This window comes from Globicephala melas, chromosome 2 (genome assembly GCF_963455315.2).
Source record: "Globicephala melas chromosome 2, mGloMel1.2, whole genome shotgun sequence".
NCBI lineage: Eukaryota > Metazoa > Chordata > Mammalia > Artiodactyla > Delphinidae > Globicephala > Globicephala melas.
The window spans coordinates 18,333,000-18,348,495 of NC_083315.2; the positions used below are offsets into that span (position 1 = coordinate 18,333,000).

The following is a 15,496-nucleotide window of genomic DNA, read 5'->3' on the forward strand; positions in this document are numbered from 1 at the left end:
GGTGGATGCAGCTAAGAGGGGACCTCATGGACTAGATCCCCACTTAGGCCATTTCTCAGTAGTCTGACCTTCCACAGGTTTAATTATCAGAATTCAAGTGTCTTTATTTGTAAAATGGGGAATAATAGGGTGGGCTTGCTTGTGAAAAAAAATTAGTATTTGGAAGGTGTTCAAGAAATGACACCTTTCATTACCATCTTGGCATCCCACTGCTTCTGCAGCCTTTCCTAAAGTGTCACTGTGTGTCAAGCAGGAGGCATCTCTGCCTGGAGGATTTTGACGTGTGTGTGTGTGTGTGTGTGTGTGTGTGTGTGTTTTGGCAGGGGTGGGGTGGGGTTGACACCCTGGTAAATTACTGGCAAGGCTTTCGTACTTATCTTTCTTCTCCAGGCGTGCTGACCAGAAGTCATATTCCTGAATAAGCCCAACAGGTGCATTCCTAAGGGGAATAAGGTGGGAACATCAAAGGTGGGGGGAGTGCACAAAAGTCCCTGCAGACCAGTAGCTATCCATCCTTTGGCAACAGTCTGTGGCTACCCTGCCCCCTCCTCCAGATGCTTTTCTCGGTTAACTCTGCCATCTAGTTCTGCCAATGACCTGTCAGCATGAGAAGCTTGCAGACAGTCATGCTGTCTCCTAAGTGCCATTCTGTGTATCCTTGTAAGCCCTTCAAACTGTATCATTAATATAATTGTTATGATTAAATAAAAATTTAATGTGCCTGCATGGATCTGCTGCACACGTATGGTAATGACTGGATGCTTCCTTTCATACGACACTCAAATCACAAAACAGCAATCAGAACAGACAATACGGTAACCCCCTCCCAATTTTCAGCCATCTTACCCATGCACTGTAGCCCTGAAAATCTGAATATTCACTGACTTACAATTATGTCACAAGCTTTCCTGGGAAGCAAGAGGGTCAGAACTGCCTTAATAAAGAGAATCATTTCATATTCTTGCTACCTACCCACCTCTTTGGGGCTGCAGTTCTTTAGAACTTTCCTTCCTCATCTCCTCAGCATCAGCATTTTGCTATCATTTATATTCCAAGTGTTACCAACCAGCACCCGTGGACTCTTTAATCAATAGAAATTGACAAGGGGCCAGATGAGAATTTCAGACATGGCTTTATGGGGGCTTGTGCTACAGCATAAGGAAGTGAAAGCAAGCACCAGGTGTCCTTGCCCACTCCTTCACAAAGAGCTCCCTGGGTCCTCTGATGGGGTGACAGTGGGGGTGGATCTGCAGGCCAGACAGGGGGCATGGCTTAGGCAGTTTGTCCATCCTTCTCGGCAGTGCCATATACAGAGATCATGTGCAGTTTCCCACTTTCTGTGCTGGCACCTCAAAATGCCAGACTTGCTCATTACCGCCACCAGGAAGGTTGTGTAGCGGTCAACATTGTCCCTGCTGCACAGGCATGAGGTTGTTTTTAATCACTTGTGGTTGATTCACGGCCTTCAGCATCCCTTTGCTTAAGGAAGCTTTACCCCTTGGTCCGTTTATGGTTGCCAGCTTCCTGTTGTTCAAGGAGGCGCTGTCCAGGTGCAAGTGTCCTGGTAGATGACTCTAGGTCCCAGCCAATCTCATTCTCTCTTGAGGGATTCTACACCCATTATTCTTTTTTTAAAAAAATTTACTTATTTTATTTATTTATTTTTGGCTGCGTTGGGTCTTCGTTGCTGCACACAGGCTTTCTCTAGTTGCAGTGAGTGGGGGCTACTCTCTGTTGTGGTGTGCGGGCTTCTCATTGCAGTGGCTTGTCTTGTTGTGGAGCACAGGCTCTAGGCACATAGGCTTCAGTAGTTGTGACACATGGGCTCAGTAGTTGTGGCTTGCGGGCTCTAGAGCGCAGGCTCAGTAGTCGTGGTGCATGGGCTTAGTTGCTCCATGGCATGTGAGACCTTCCCAGACCAGGGCTCAAACCTGTGTCCTCTGCGTTGGCAGGCGGATTCTTAACCACTATGCCACCAGGGAAGCCCTACACCCATTATTCTTAAGGGTCAAGGGGCCAAACATCTCTTCTTCTGGAGCCACTTCCTGCTGAACAGGGGCCACAGACCCTAGCCTACCCTAGAGGTGTAGAAGTCCCTTGATGACTGTTCCAAGGACCTAAAGGGACATGGGTCACCTTCTAATGGAACGGGTTGAAATCCCTGGGCCACCATGAACCTCACTTGGAACTGCTGAAGCCTGGAAGACACAAATCTAACTAAAAGATTAAACAGGCAGGGTCTGAACAACAACAAAAGAACTACTGCCATGAGAGGGCCCAGGAGACGCAGGAACCAAGTAATGCTAGGGATGTAACCTTTAATTGAGTCCCATATAGTTTGGGCAGTGGGGTAGCTGAACCCAAGTAACCACTTAGCTTGTTCATAAATTTCCTGAATATTTAGTTCAACTTCCCCCAAGTTGTTGATGTATGTACTGCAAGTTTTGTTAATTACTGCATAGACACCCTCTTGTTCAGCCAGAAGATAATCCAGGGTTAACCTACTGTCAAACACAACATTGTCTAAGGAATCTAGGGACTCCTGGAGGCCCCTTAAAGGTATCACCATTTTTTTTTTTTTTGGGCTGCGCCGAGTGAGGTTTTCGGGACGTTAGTTCCGTGACCAGGGATTGAACCCGTGCCCTCGGCAATGAAATCACTGAGTCCTAACCACTAGGGAATTCCCATCACCAGTTTTTGAGGCCAGGTTCTCCATGGCCTGTGTGGGTTTCTTAAGGTTGTTTTGTGATAGGGAAAAACGCCCCAGGGGCGGCCACTCCTATGGCCACCCCAATTCCTGCCAGGATTAGTCTGAGTACCCAGCTATGTCTGTTTTGAGAGGTGGCATTATTACATATGGTGGCACCTTGTCCTTTAGGGCCCAGTCGTCCCAAAGTGCATTCTCCCCGGAAGTGAACATTGTCTAAGCATGGATAGGCCATTGCTCGGAGAGGCCAGGAGAAGGAGGAATTTGGGTTCCCTTCGAAGGGTAGTTTATTTTGGGGTGGACCACAGAGGAACAGATGTCCAGTGGGGGTGCAAGCTTGGCGGGGTGAAGTGGAATTAAACTATCGACGTAAAAGGGAACCCCAGCTAGGTGCATTATTGCATCTGGGGGACAGGGGCCCTCCGTCTAGTGGTCCTCCATCTAGTTCTGAGTTTTCCTCTATTCCCTCCTCGTCACTGAAGGCAGATGGGGTCTGACAGGTGAGCCTCCAGGAAGGGGCTGCTGTTCCCTTCCAGTGCATACAAGAGGTGTTGGGTTGGGTCCCTGGGGAGAGCAGAGATGGGTCTACACACCAATGAGTCTGGTTAGGAGTGCATGAGGAGCTTGAAGTGGAAAATGACATAGGATAAATAGAGAGCGAGCGTCCCGTATCAGTAAGGCAGGTATCTGTCTGGCAGGGGCAACAGGGTTTTCCTTGCCCTGTGCAGAGAAGGGGCCGCTTGATCCAGAGACCGGTTTGGTTCCAAGGGTCTGTAAGCTCTACACACCCGATATCATCATGATCTTCGAGTTCCACTATTAGAAGCGGCGTGCTCCTAATGGGTTCAGAAGTCAGGATGAGATTAATGTCCTCATCTACAGAAACAATCCGGAACCGAGAAACCCCCTCTTGTGTGAGAGGATGACAGATCCAACAATTAAAGAGATTTTTTCCTGAGGCCAAAATGCTGGAATAGTTGACGACTGAGTTTTCTCTCCAGGTTCCCCTTCCCTTATTATTTTCTCCCCAGCCCCTCTTTAGGAGAAGGGCCAAGAGAAGTGCCCATGTTTTCCACTCCGTCATTGGTTCTGGTCTTCTAGACCCAGGAGGGACAAAAGAGTTGCTTTTTCAGTGGGGGTGGTTGAGCAAACCAGTAAGATGTGAGCAAAACTATAACAAAGTAAGCAAATAGAAGTCCAGCCTACCACATCCCCCTTTACTCATCTGTTAGTGGTGTTCGGTTTTTGAGTAAGTATCTCAGGCCTTCTACTGGCTCACAGGTGTATTCTTCTGTTGTGGCCTGTGGGGTTTTGGGAGGCAAGAGTTTTAATCTAGATAAATGTACCTAACTAGGTATTCCTTGTAGTTTAATGGCAGTGGGGGTGGCTAAAATTACTCTACAGGGGCCCTTTCATTTTGGTAACAGTTGATCTCCAGGGGATCCCTCCTTCCAAGTTTTAAGAAGAACCTGGACCCTGAAGTTAAGTTGTGGAGGGGCTGCCCCTTCTGTTTTATCCCTAGTGGGACCTGGCAGTGCCTTCTTGGCTTAGTCCAAGATTGCCTTTTGCACCTGTCCCAGGTTAATAACACACTGTAGCCTCTGGCTCACTTCCTCATACCAGTGGTAAGGAAGGGCATCTCATAGGTCACTTCAAATGGTCTAAGCTTCAGGAGACTCCTGGGGGCTATGTGAACCCTGAGGAGTGCAATAAGAAGCAGGTTGGTCCAAGGCTCATGAATCTCTTGGCAAAGTTTTGTTAAGGTTTTCTTTAAAGTATGGTTCATTTTGTCTACTTTTCCTGAAGATTGGAGGTGCCAAAAGGTGTGCAGATTGTAGCTAATTCCAAGGCGGTCGATAGGCCTTGGGTGACGTTCGCTATGAGGGAGGGCCGATTATTGCTCTGGAGGGATTTTAGAAGCCCAAACCGAGGAATCGTTTCTTATTTAAGAGGGACTTACAGACTTCAGTGGTCTTTTCAGATTGAGTGGGGAAGGCTTCCACCCATCCTATAAAAGTACTGACAGGCACAGGAATATATTTATATCCTGAATGTGGGGGCATTTGGGTGAAGTTTAATTGTCAGTCTTCCCCCAGGTATGTCCCACGGGGTTGAAGTGGCTTGAGTAATGAAGGAGGGATTGGATGGGCCTGCGGATTATTATGGGCACACAAATCACAGGCAAGGGTCACTCATTTTATTGTTCCTTTGAGCCCCTTTCCTGAAAAGGTCCTTTGTATCAAGTCCCACAGTGTATTCCCCCCACAGTACATGGCACCATGTAAACCCTTAATGAGCCTCCTTTCTTGGGCCCCAGGGATAAGAAACTTGTCATCCTTTATATACCAGCCTGTGCTTTCTTTCTTATAGCCCCATTTTTCAGCATTCTCTTGTTCCTGTGGGGAATACTGGGGCAGGCCAGGGAGTTCAGGGGGGCCAATCATTAGGGCCATGATTTGGTCAGGCTCTTGCAACGGAACTGCCTGTTTTGTGGCCTGATCAGCTTTGTTATTTCCTTGGCTTATAAAGGACCCGTCCTTCTGATGGCCCTTACAGTGAATTACTGCCACCTGGGTCGGGAGCTGCACTGCTTCTGAAAGAGCCAAGATTAAATCTTTAGGTTTTATGGAAGAATTTCTAGCAGTTAACATTCCTCTCTCTCTCTCCAAATGGCAGCATGAGCGTGTAGTACATGGAATCCATATTTAGAATCAGTAAAAATATTTTTCTGGGCTGAAGTCTGGGGTGGTGGGGCCTTGGCTTCTATGATTTCATTTAAGCTAACTATAGCATCCTGCCATTCGGGTTCCCATCTCTATAAAACTACTCCCATCAGTGAACCGTTCAGCCTCAGGGTTGTCAAGGGGTTCATCTAGGAGACTGGATCTGCTGGAATAAGTTTGTTCTATTGTCTCTGTACACTGATGCAATAAATCTCCATTTTCGACAGCTGTGAGAGGAGTTGCTGGGTTTAAGGCTTGGCACACCTTTAAAGTAGTATCAGGGGTATCCATCAGGAGAGCCTGATATTTTGCTAACTTTCCCCTGGTTAACCAATGGTGTCCTTTGGCTTCTAACACAGATTGCACCTGATGAAGAGTTGATGCATCTAGGTGTTGTCCCACGGTGAGCTCAGAAGGCTTACTGACCAGTAGGGCCGTGGCTGCCACCACCTGTAGGCAGCTGGGGCATCTCGGGGCTGAGTCCAGTTGTTTTGAAAAGTAAACCACTGGCCTTTGATCTGCTCCCAGCTTTTGGGTCAGGACTCCTAGTGCTATCCCTGACCTCTCATCGATAGGGTGAAGGGTTTGTCTAAATTTGGAAGCCCTAGTGCTGGTGCCCTACTCAACTCAATCTTTAGGGTCTCAAAGTCCCACTGGTGGTCCCTACTCCATTAGAGGGGTTCCCTTTCTTCTCCCTTTAGAGCTTCCTGTAGGGCTTTGATTATAAGGCCATAATCTGGAATTCAGATACGGCAGAACCCAGCCATTCTGAGAAAGCCTCCGAGCTGTCTCTTTGTGGTTGGCAATGGTAATGCATTAATGGCTGTTTTCTGATTTATGGCCAGGGCTCATGCGATGGGGGTCAAAACAAACCCTAAATATTGAACCTCTTGCTGTGAAATCTGAGTCTTTGTTGGGGAGACTTTATATCCCCTTTCTGCCAGGAAATTTAGGACCTTAACAGTATTCTGATCTGAACCTTGCTTCACCTTTTTTAGGTAAAGGACCTTAGGACCTTATTAATAGGTCATCAACATACTGTAACAGAGTTCCATTTTTCAGGCTCAGTTCCCTCAGTTCTTTTCCTATCGCATTTCCAAAAAGACAGCAGCTGTCCCGAAGGCCCTGTGGAAGCACTGTCCAAGTGTAGTGAATAGCTTCCCGGGTGTCAAGTTCCTTCCATTCAAAGGCAAAAAGGTACTGGGAGTCTGGATGTAGGGGGATACAGAAAAATACATCCTTGAGGTCTAACACAGAGAAGTATTGAGCACCCCCTGGCATTTGAGTACGGTGTACAGGTTTGGCACCATTGGGTGAATGGGATGGATGACTGCCTCATGCACTGCTTGTAAGTCTTGCACCAACCAGTATCACCGTATCCCCGGGAGGCTTTTGGATGGGGAGAATTAGAGAAGTGGACTAGCAGGGCCAAATGAGCCCAGGTTTTAGGAATTTGGTGAGCAGCAGTTGGCCCCCATCCCCACCCCTTCCCCTGCCTCAAGACCTCAGGCTTTAAAGGATAGTACCTCTGCGAAGGGTATTTTCCCCCAGGCTTTTCCTCTATTTCTATTGGGGGAACATGCTTTGCCTTTCCTGGTACCAATATGTCCCAAACCACACGATCTACCTGTTGCCTAATTTCTTGGGGACTATTTTTATGACCAAAAGGCGGGTCATCTGGGGCTACTAACAGATGCAATCTCTGTTCCTTCTGGGACCGCACCCTGTTCTAAGAGTACTAGCTCCCAGTTTATTCAGCAAATCTCTTCTGAGGAGGGGGAGGCCATTCCGGCACATACAAAAAGGAAAGAGTGATGATACCAGAATCGACCTCACAGGTAAGGGGGTGGGATGTAAACTGTCTTACCTTTGGCCGCCCATCAATCCCCATTACAGTACAGTCATGGTTGCAGAGGGGACCAGCAGGCCAACTCAGGACAAGGACACCCACCACTTAACCCAACAAATGGCAATAATACAGTTCAGAGCATGGAACTTTTAAAAATACGGACTAATAAATGTAATAAACATTACTGAGAGACCGGGGGGAGCACAAGTTAAAAAAAGGTTAAAGTCGTCCAGAATTAGACAAAATCATGCTTACACTGCCTTTGGCAAGATGTACACACATTGCTGATGCTGGGTATTAGTTCCCTTACTTTTCTTCCCAGTTAGTACCTGCGTCCGTCACTAACACTTCGTGTCTCTGTACCTCAGTTTCCTCATATGGAAAATGGGTTGCGCCAGGTTTCTCCTGTTCAAAGCATTCTGTCCCCGCGTCTCCCCTCAGCACGCCTGCCCTGCCCACCTGGAAAAGGTGGGAGGGTTGTTTCTGCCGCCTTACTTTGTCCCCCCGACAGGCGAAGGTGCAGCGATGCACTGGGGGTGGAGGGGCGGGGACCACCCTCCAGAGTCCCCACACGCAAGGCCCACGAGATCGGGGGAACAGGAGAGCAGGCACTACTGAACGGATCTGACGGTAACCTGCGGGGAGCGCGGCGCCGCCCGGGCCCAAGGTGCATTCCGGGCAGACCACAGGCGGCTCAGGACAGGAGAGCGCCCCCACCCTGCCCAGCTGCCTCTCAGCGCATAAAAGAGAAAAAAAGCCCCTCACTCCGCTCCACCCCACCGCCCCCGCTCAGCCCTGAGCCGCCCCGCGGCCCCTACCCCGAGGCCCAGGCGCCGCACGAACCTCTCTTCCCCGCACCGGTCCCTCGCGACGCCGCCGCGCTTCCCGGGCCCGCGGGAGGGCCCCCTCCTCGGTAGCGCATCCGCTTCCAGGGCAGAGGGCGGGGCGGTGCCGGGGGACGGGGCGCTGAGGGCGCGGGGGGCGGGGCGAGAAACGGCGCGGAGGGCGGGGCCGGGAGAGCCGGGCCCAGAGTCCCCGCGGCCGCCCACGCCCAGGCCCGGCGCTGCTCCTCCCCGCTGCCAGCGTTCCCGCCGTCCACGGCTGTCCGCGTTCCCGCCGCTCGCGTTCGCCCCGCGTCCCCGCGTCCGGAGCGGCCGCGCCCCCTGAACCGGAACCGCTTGCGGCCGCCGGCGCGGAGCCGGGCCGACCGGGAAGCGGAGGCGGCTGCGCGGCGCCCGCCATGGCGGCGGCGGGGTGAGCCGGGCCGGGCGGCCGCAGTCGCGCGGGCGCGGGCGCTCCTCCGCCGCGGACAGGCCGCCGGGCCGGGCGAGGGGAGCCGGGCCGCCCATGGCGAGGCCGCGCCGCCGCCGCCGCTGCTGACCCGGGGCCGCGCCGGGGCCGGGGCGCCCGCCATGGGGAACACCGCCTCGTGCTGCGTGTCGTCCAGCCCCAAGCTCCGCAGGAATGCCCACTCGCGGCTGGAGTCCTGCCGGCCCGACGCCGACTTGAGCCGCGAGGACACGGGCTGCAACCTGCAGCACATCAGCGACCGGGAGAACATCGACGGTGAGGCGGGCGGGCGGGGGTCCCTCCGATTCCTCCGACGCCCCGCGCCGCCTGAGCGCGCGCCCCGCATCCCGCCCGGCGGCCGTTGCTCTCGGTTCTTCCCCGCGAGCGGGCCAGGGTCTTCGCCCCCGAGAGCGGGCCTGGGCGGGGTCCAGGCCGGGCTCCGGCCGTCTGTCCGGCGGAGCCGCCTGTCTAGTTGCGCGCAGAAGGGTGAGGTCGTCCGTCCTCCGAAAGGCGAAGGGTATGGGGACCCTGGGCAGGCCGAGGACTGGGTGCCTGGGTCAGCTGCCCGGAAACTCGCCAGTTGATCCCACTTGCTGGCCTTCAGCCCATTTCCATGAAAAACTAACCTCCCCAAAACACCACCAACAAAAAGCTTTTTTGGGGGGGGGGCGGTTTAAGAGACTGCAGTCAGATAGCTTCACCAGAATTTTTTAAAATTTTTTCTTTACGGTATTATCACAGTGATTTGCAGAGAGCTTTGGAATAAGTCCCCTCGTTTTTGCTTGGGGCTGAATTACAGTCCCGTGAATTTCTGATTGATTTGAATGACTTTTGATTTGGATTAGTGTTTGTAAAGGAAGTTAAAGGATTGATCGCTGCGCCTAGTAATGGTTGTTTATTTTATTGGTCTTACAGTACCTTTATTAGTACCATCTTATCAATAAGCGACGTGGTTTAATATCTACAGATGGGTAGTTTATGCATCATACAGTTTATAAGTTTTCACCTTAAAAATTGGAAATATATTTTTATGACAACTTGACTTTTTTTTTAACCATTGAATCTTTTCACAGTTGATGTGGTTGAACTAATCTGAAAAAATTTCTTGTGTGAATGAATTGGCACAAGCCTATCGTAATTTATTCTTGTCGCTTTTAGGATGGCACATTCCATGTAGTGTGCAAAGCCAAATTTAAACTCTACCAAAGGGAAGAATTTTCTTATTGTTTGGCCTCATTTAATTTCTTCTAAATAGTAAATTCTTCTTTTTAGGACAACAACTTTATTAAATGAGTACCATATGTAAAAGAGACTAAAACAATGTCTGGTTTATAGTAGGCACTTAGTAAATTAGGGCTCAGTATGACATTTCTAGTGGTGTTATTTCAGACTTCCATTATGTTGACCTACTCTTTAGTTGCCTTTGAACTATAACCGTACTTTATTTTTAAATTTATGCGTTTAAAAGCATCTAGCAGGATATTAAGTTCGGTCTGTCATGATCATTCCTATGGTCTCAAGCACCTGAAAGAAGTGGCCAGCATGTAATAAACACTAAATATTGTGTTTTAAAGGAATGAATGAATGATTTTGTTGTAGGAAATCATCACTTAGTCCTATATAATGTTGGAGCATTGAAGATAATTTCTCCCTTATGTTGTGCCCTAATATCAGGTAGAGGCATTGTGTTTTAAATAATGGATTAAAATAATACAAACAAAAGGAAGACTCTCATTTCTTAGACCCAGGCTGCGTGTTATTATTGCCTATAGTAAGGAAACAGGAAAATAAAAGTAATTGTAATCAGCTATTCGGCAGTAAGGCTTAGAAGGATTTTGCCAGAAAAAAATAGAGTAGTGTTGTGTTCTTTCATTTGGAAGAAATCTAAGTTTTGGTCATCATTCGCTTTTGAGAAAACATTTGGAAGAGCAGCAGCTCTTGTTTTGGAGGTTTGGGGAGGTTTGAGAGACTATAGAGCAGGTTAAGAGGATTTCTAATCTGGGCTGTAGACGATTTCTAATCTGGGCTGTAGTGGCTTCTCACCCCAGAACCCAGTTGGTATGAGGCTAGTTTAAACCCAGAAATACTAATTCACTATTTCAACAATGTTCTCTCTGTCTGCCACATTCAGTCAATAATACTTGTAGTATTTACCTATTTGGCCATTCTCAACAGTTTCAATTAGAGCAGAAATCTAGGACTGGGCTTTGGCATTAGTATGTGTAAAGCGCTCCAGGTGATTCTAAGATGCAGCTGGGTTGAAAATCGCTGGCTGGGTGAGCCTTGGAAGTGTCATTGTTGTTCAGGGGCATTTTCCGTGGAAATTCATTCTGTCCGAGGCTGGGAGAAGAGAATAGGTTTGCTTAAGTTGTAGTGTATAGATATACATATATATCTGTATTTTAACTTCTGATTATTAGGTGATTAGTAAACATGTAAAAACTGCATCTCAGGAGTTCTTGATTTTAGTAGGTAACAAAAGCTGAAGTGCCTAAGTACCATATTTCTTATACCCTGAAAGATCTTCCAGACAGCTAGTCTTGGAAGGTTCAGAGAAGTTCATGGAGCTGGGTTAGGTTAGTTTCTTTAGAGCACAAAGATATGAGGTTCATGTTTTCCCTGCCCAAACACAGCAGGTAATGTTTGTAGAATTTCAGTGACTGTGTTAGGCTTCCATGATGCCCACAGGCAACTTGCCTGCCTTTGTATTTAGTGTACCTTAGTGTTAGGTTATTCCTGTTTTAGAAATTTATATTAGACTCATCAGTTACCCAGGTATTACTCCTGGTAAAATTACTGTGAGATTGAGAAAAAACAAAAACACTTAGCAACAGTGATGGTAATAAGTACAACCCTTACATATTGCTTACTCTGTGATGGATGCTGCTTTAATGCTTGACATCAGCTCATTCATTCAGTCATCGCAGTAACCCTGGGGGTAATATTATCCTTACTTTAAGACCAAGAAATGAGGCAGAGAGGAGAAATGACTTGCCCAAAGTTATGGAGCCAATAAATGACTAGTGGAAACTTTCCATTGTTGCTTGACTAGCCATCAAATATTAACTAAATATTAACTAGTGTGGGGTTGCCTTCTGGGGTAGGCTCTGTGTCACTGTGTCGTATCCATGGTTTCTCTGGGAAGGACTTCCTCCATCTGTAACATGCTGGATTTACCAGATTAGATTATTTTTGTGGGAGGAGAAGAAGAGGAATGGACTGAAGAGAATTTAAAATTCGGTGAGACTAAATAAATCAGGATAATTGTTAACATCTGTACTAGAGTGTCAGTTTGGGTTGACAAACTCAAACCTCAAAATGATTGGGAGCCACTTCATCCAAGGATCAGCTGTCATCCTTGACAATCCAATAGCTCCCTCATCTCATATCCAGTCTGCTAGGAAGGCATGACTCTCTATCTTCAAAATATATCCAGAGTCTGACTCCTTCTTAAAACCTCTCCTGCTGTTGCAATCTAAGCAGCCTGACTGGTCTCCCTGCTTCTCTCCTTACCCACCACGGTCTGTTCTCAACACTGCAGCTGTGCTGAGATCCTTTTCAGAACTTTAACACATCACTCCTCTGCTCAAAAAACTGCAGCGACTCCTTATGTCACATGGAGTAAAAGCCTTACAGTGAACTTGACAGTGGAGTCCTTCCAGTGGACTCCAAGGCCCTTTGTGATCTGCCTGCCTTCCTCAATCACTAGCTCTTTCTAGCCACACTGGCCTCCTTCAGTGCTGTTCCCTGAACACACCAGACATGCTGTCACTCCAGGACCTCTGCTCTGTCGCTCTGCCTGGAATGCTCTTCTCCATGTGTTCTCTTGGCCAGCCCCGCCTCAGCCCCTTCAGTCTTAGTTCAAGCCTCACTTTTTCAGTGAGGCCTTCCCAATCACCCCACTTTAACATTCCTCTGGTCACCCCATCAGCAATCCTAATATACATTTTGTGCACTATGATTTCTTAACTGCATGTCACCTGTAGTACATTGTATACACATATGTACGTATTGTAATAATATTTCTACTCTAGCGTATAAGTTCTGCTAGAACTTTTTTGTTCATTGATGTAACCTTAGTGCTTACAGTAGTGCCTGATACCTTGAAGAACCGCTTTAAATATTTGTTGAATGAATGAGTGAAGCCAGCCACTGAAGGACATCAGAGTCAGAGCATCAGTGTGTGTATTTATTGAGTGAGAGGAAGCAGAAGGAAGTAGAGAATGAATAAGACTTGTAATAATGAAAGCAGAGTGGATGTGAAACTTTTTGGTTGGTTTGTGTTTTAACCTGAGAGGTAAGCAGATAAGGTGATATCCTGAAAATGAAACTGAAGAAAGATTTCAAAGCATGACAAAAGAAAAAAACACACCCAAACTGAAAGGAAACCAATGGCTGGTGGAAATCTGTTTAACAGCGTGATATGTTTAATCTTATTTCAGATGTCTCTTCAGATGAATGGCTTTAGCTGTGGTCTCACGTCCTTAAGGATCAAAGTGAGACTAAGATGATTATAAATCAAAAAACGCTAGATAAACAAATGTGATTATGAACATAGCCATTCATGTGACTTTCTTGGATTAAATGTGAAATGTGTTCTGGGATATATGGCACTGGTATCTGAACCTCCCACGGCCAGGGAAGCTGGAAGCTTGAGGCGCTCCCCCAGGCACCGCAGGGTAGCTGGGGAAGCCAACTGCTGTAAGGCTGGGGCGACAAGAGAGCTGGTAACAGACCTAAGTGCCTGTTTGGAGCAGGAGCTTGGACTCCTGCCCTTGGTTTCTGCGCTGTCTGCAGCCTATGGAAATTGATCCCTTCTGCGTTCTTTTTCTCGAGTCTCGGTCCCACTTTAACCTTTCCAGCCTGACGGGCAAAACCATGCCTGTAGACTTTGCTTCCAGGCTAAAATTTATTAGCAATGCTGCCTGTGAGGTTTGTGAAGATGTTCCGACCGAGTGTGGGCTAACTGCATATGGTGGTGGCTCCATGGAGCAATGATTGTGGCCCCCTGACCTCCATTCCACTCACTTATTTTCCTTCCTAATTTAGAATCAGGGAGTCATTTGCCCCTCACTTTATGGATGAGGAAGCTGAATCTTGGAAGGTGCAGTCTCTTGCGCAGGTCATGCAGATCCTGGAAGAGGGTAGTGAATCTCTTCACATCTTTCTCCTCATTTTACAGGAGAGGTAATCGAGCCTTAAATGTTAAGAAATTTGCTCAAGTTTCCACAGCTAGTTAGTAGCAGAGTTGGGGTCCAATTTATCCTTACTTGCTAGAGCGTCACACCTCAACTACCCTGTGATAGCTACTTAGGAAGGGAGTGATCTGTGCCTGGCCCACGCCTGTCTTGTTTTCAGAGTTTCAGTTGTTGCCTGTGTGCTTTTGGCTAACAGTACTTTGCGAATAGGATTTTTACTTTTCTGCTCCTTTTAGGGAGGAGTGAAGATTAAATAATTTTTTGGAATTGTAGATTTTCTCACCCTTTTCTACGAAGCTGATTGTTTCTATCATCTTAAGGAGATGAATTGCTTTCACATTTCTGGCTAGATGAAACTAACAACAGAAAGATTAAATCCAGGGCTTCCCTGGTGGCGCAGTGGTTAAGAATCCTCCTGCCAGTGCAGGGGACAAGGGTTCAAGCCCTGATCCAGGAAGATCCCACATGCCTTAGAGCAACTAAACCCGTGCCCCAGAACTACTGAGCGTGCGCTCTAGCGCCCGCGAGCCACAGCTGCTGAAGCCCGCGTGCCTAGAGCCCATGCTCTGCAGCAAGAGAAGCCACCGCAATGAAGCCCATGCACCGCAACGAAGAGTAGCCCCTACTCACCACAACTGGAGAAAGCCCGCACACAGCAATGAAGATCCAACGCAGCCAAAAATAAATAAATAAATAAAATAAATTAAAAAAAAAGATTAAATCCATTCCTATCCAGAAAAGGGCAGAACCAAAAGGAAAACTATAATGAGAGGCAAGCCACGTGAGCAGCTTTGAAATCCTGTTTTAATCACGCAGGGTCAGAGATTTAGCTCCAGGCATATAGTGTTGGACTTACCTTTAAGGAAGCAGTGTTTGGTATTTTTCACAAGAGAGCAATTCACAGTATCATGCTTGTCATACTTCAAAATACAGATCCTTTAACGATTCAACATCTAGGCACCCAGGGTAAGTCTGTGGCACCAACATTTGATGTTAGAGCCTCTCGTGCTTTCAGTATCATTTTCAGCTGGTAGCTGGAAGGAGGGAGAGAGCTCGCTCTCCCTGCAGCCTTTCGCGTCATCATGAAATGTTGAGTTTGTTGCTGGGAGTCTTGGGTAGGAGATCATTTCCTCTCTGTGCTCCAAGAACCACTGTTGTCCTATCCTGCCTTTCCTGAAGAATGAGAGAAGGCTCTTCCCAGGGGGTTTACAGAATGTGCCTCTGGGTCTGTGAAGTTGATGGAGGGCAAGGAGCAGGAGCCCAGTAATCAGGAGGTCTGTGCCCCGGACATGACTCTGCCTTTGCTGTGGGGCCTCTGCCCTAGTGAGCCACTTTCCTCTCTGCTTAAAAAAGCGTGCTTAAAAATACTGCCTTGAGGGCTTCCCTGGTGGCGCAGTGGTTAAGAATCTGCCTGCCAGTGCAGGGAACATGGGTTCGAGCCCTGGTCTGGGAATATCCCACATGCCGCGGAGCAACTAGGCCCGTGCGCCACAACTACTGGGCCTGAGCTCTAGAGCCCGCGAGCCACAATTACTGAAGCCTCTGCGCCTAGAGCCCGTGCCCTGAAACAAGAGAAGCCACTGCAGTGAGAAGCCCACGCACTGCAACAGAGAGCAGCCCCTGCTCATCGCAACTAGAGAAAGCCCGCGCGCAGCAACGAAGACCCAACGCAGCCCTAAATAAATAAGTAAATTTATTAAAAAAAAATACTGCCTTGACATATGACCCA

At 48.1% G+C, this 15,496-nt stretch overlaps 2 protein-coding genes across 2 annotated transcripts in view; one reads left to right on the forward strand and one right to left on the reverse strand.

Moving 5' to 3' along the window:
* Positions 1-361: 361 nt before the first annotated feature.
* LOC132595187 (endogenous retrovirus group V member 1 Env polyprotein-like) lies at positions 362-6,888 on the reverse strand. Its single transcript, XM_060293199.1, is given in 1 exon segment — positions 362-6,888. A coding segment is annotated over 1 exon segment (1,059 nt). The 5' UTR covers positions 3,792-6,888; the 3' UTR covers positions 362-2,732.
* A 1,715-nt stretch (positions 6,889-8,603) lies between these two features.
* CCNY (cyclin Y) overlaps positions 8,604-15,496 on the forward strand; it is a 127,930-nt gene continuing 121,037 nt past the window's right edge. The window contains exon 1 of the mRNA XM_030837024.3: positions 8,604-8,845. Coding sequence (XP_030692884.1) covers positions 8,692-8,845 — 154 coding nt within the window. The 5' untranslated portion in view covers positions 8,604-8,691. The remainder of the gene's footprint in view (positions 8,846-15,496) is intronic.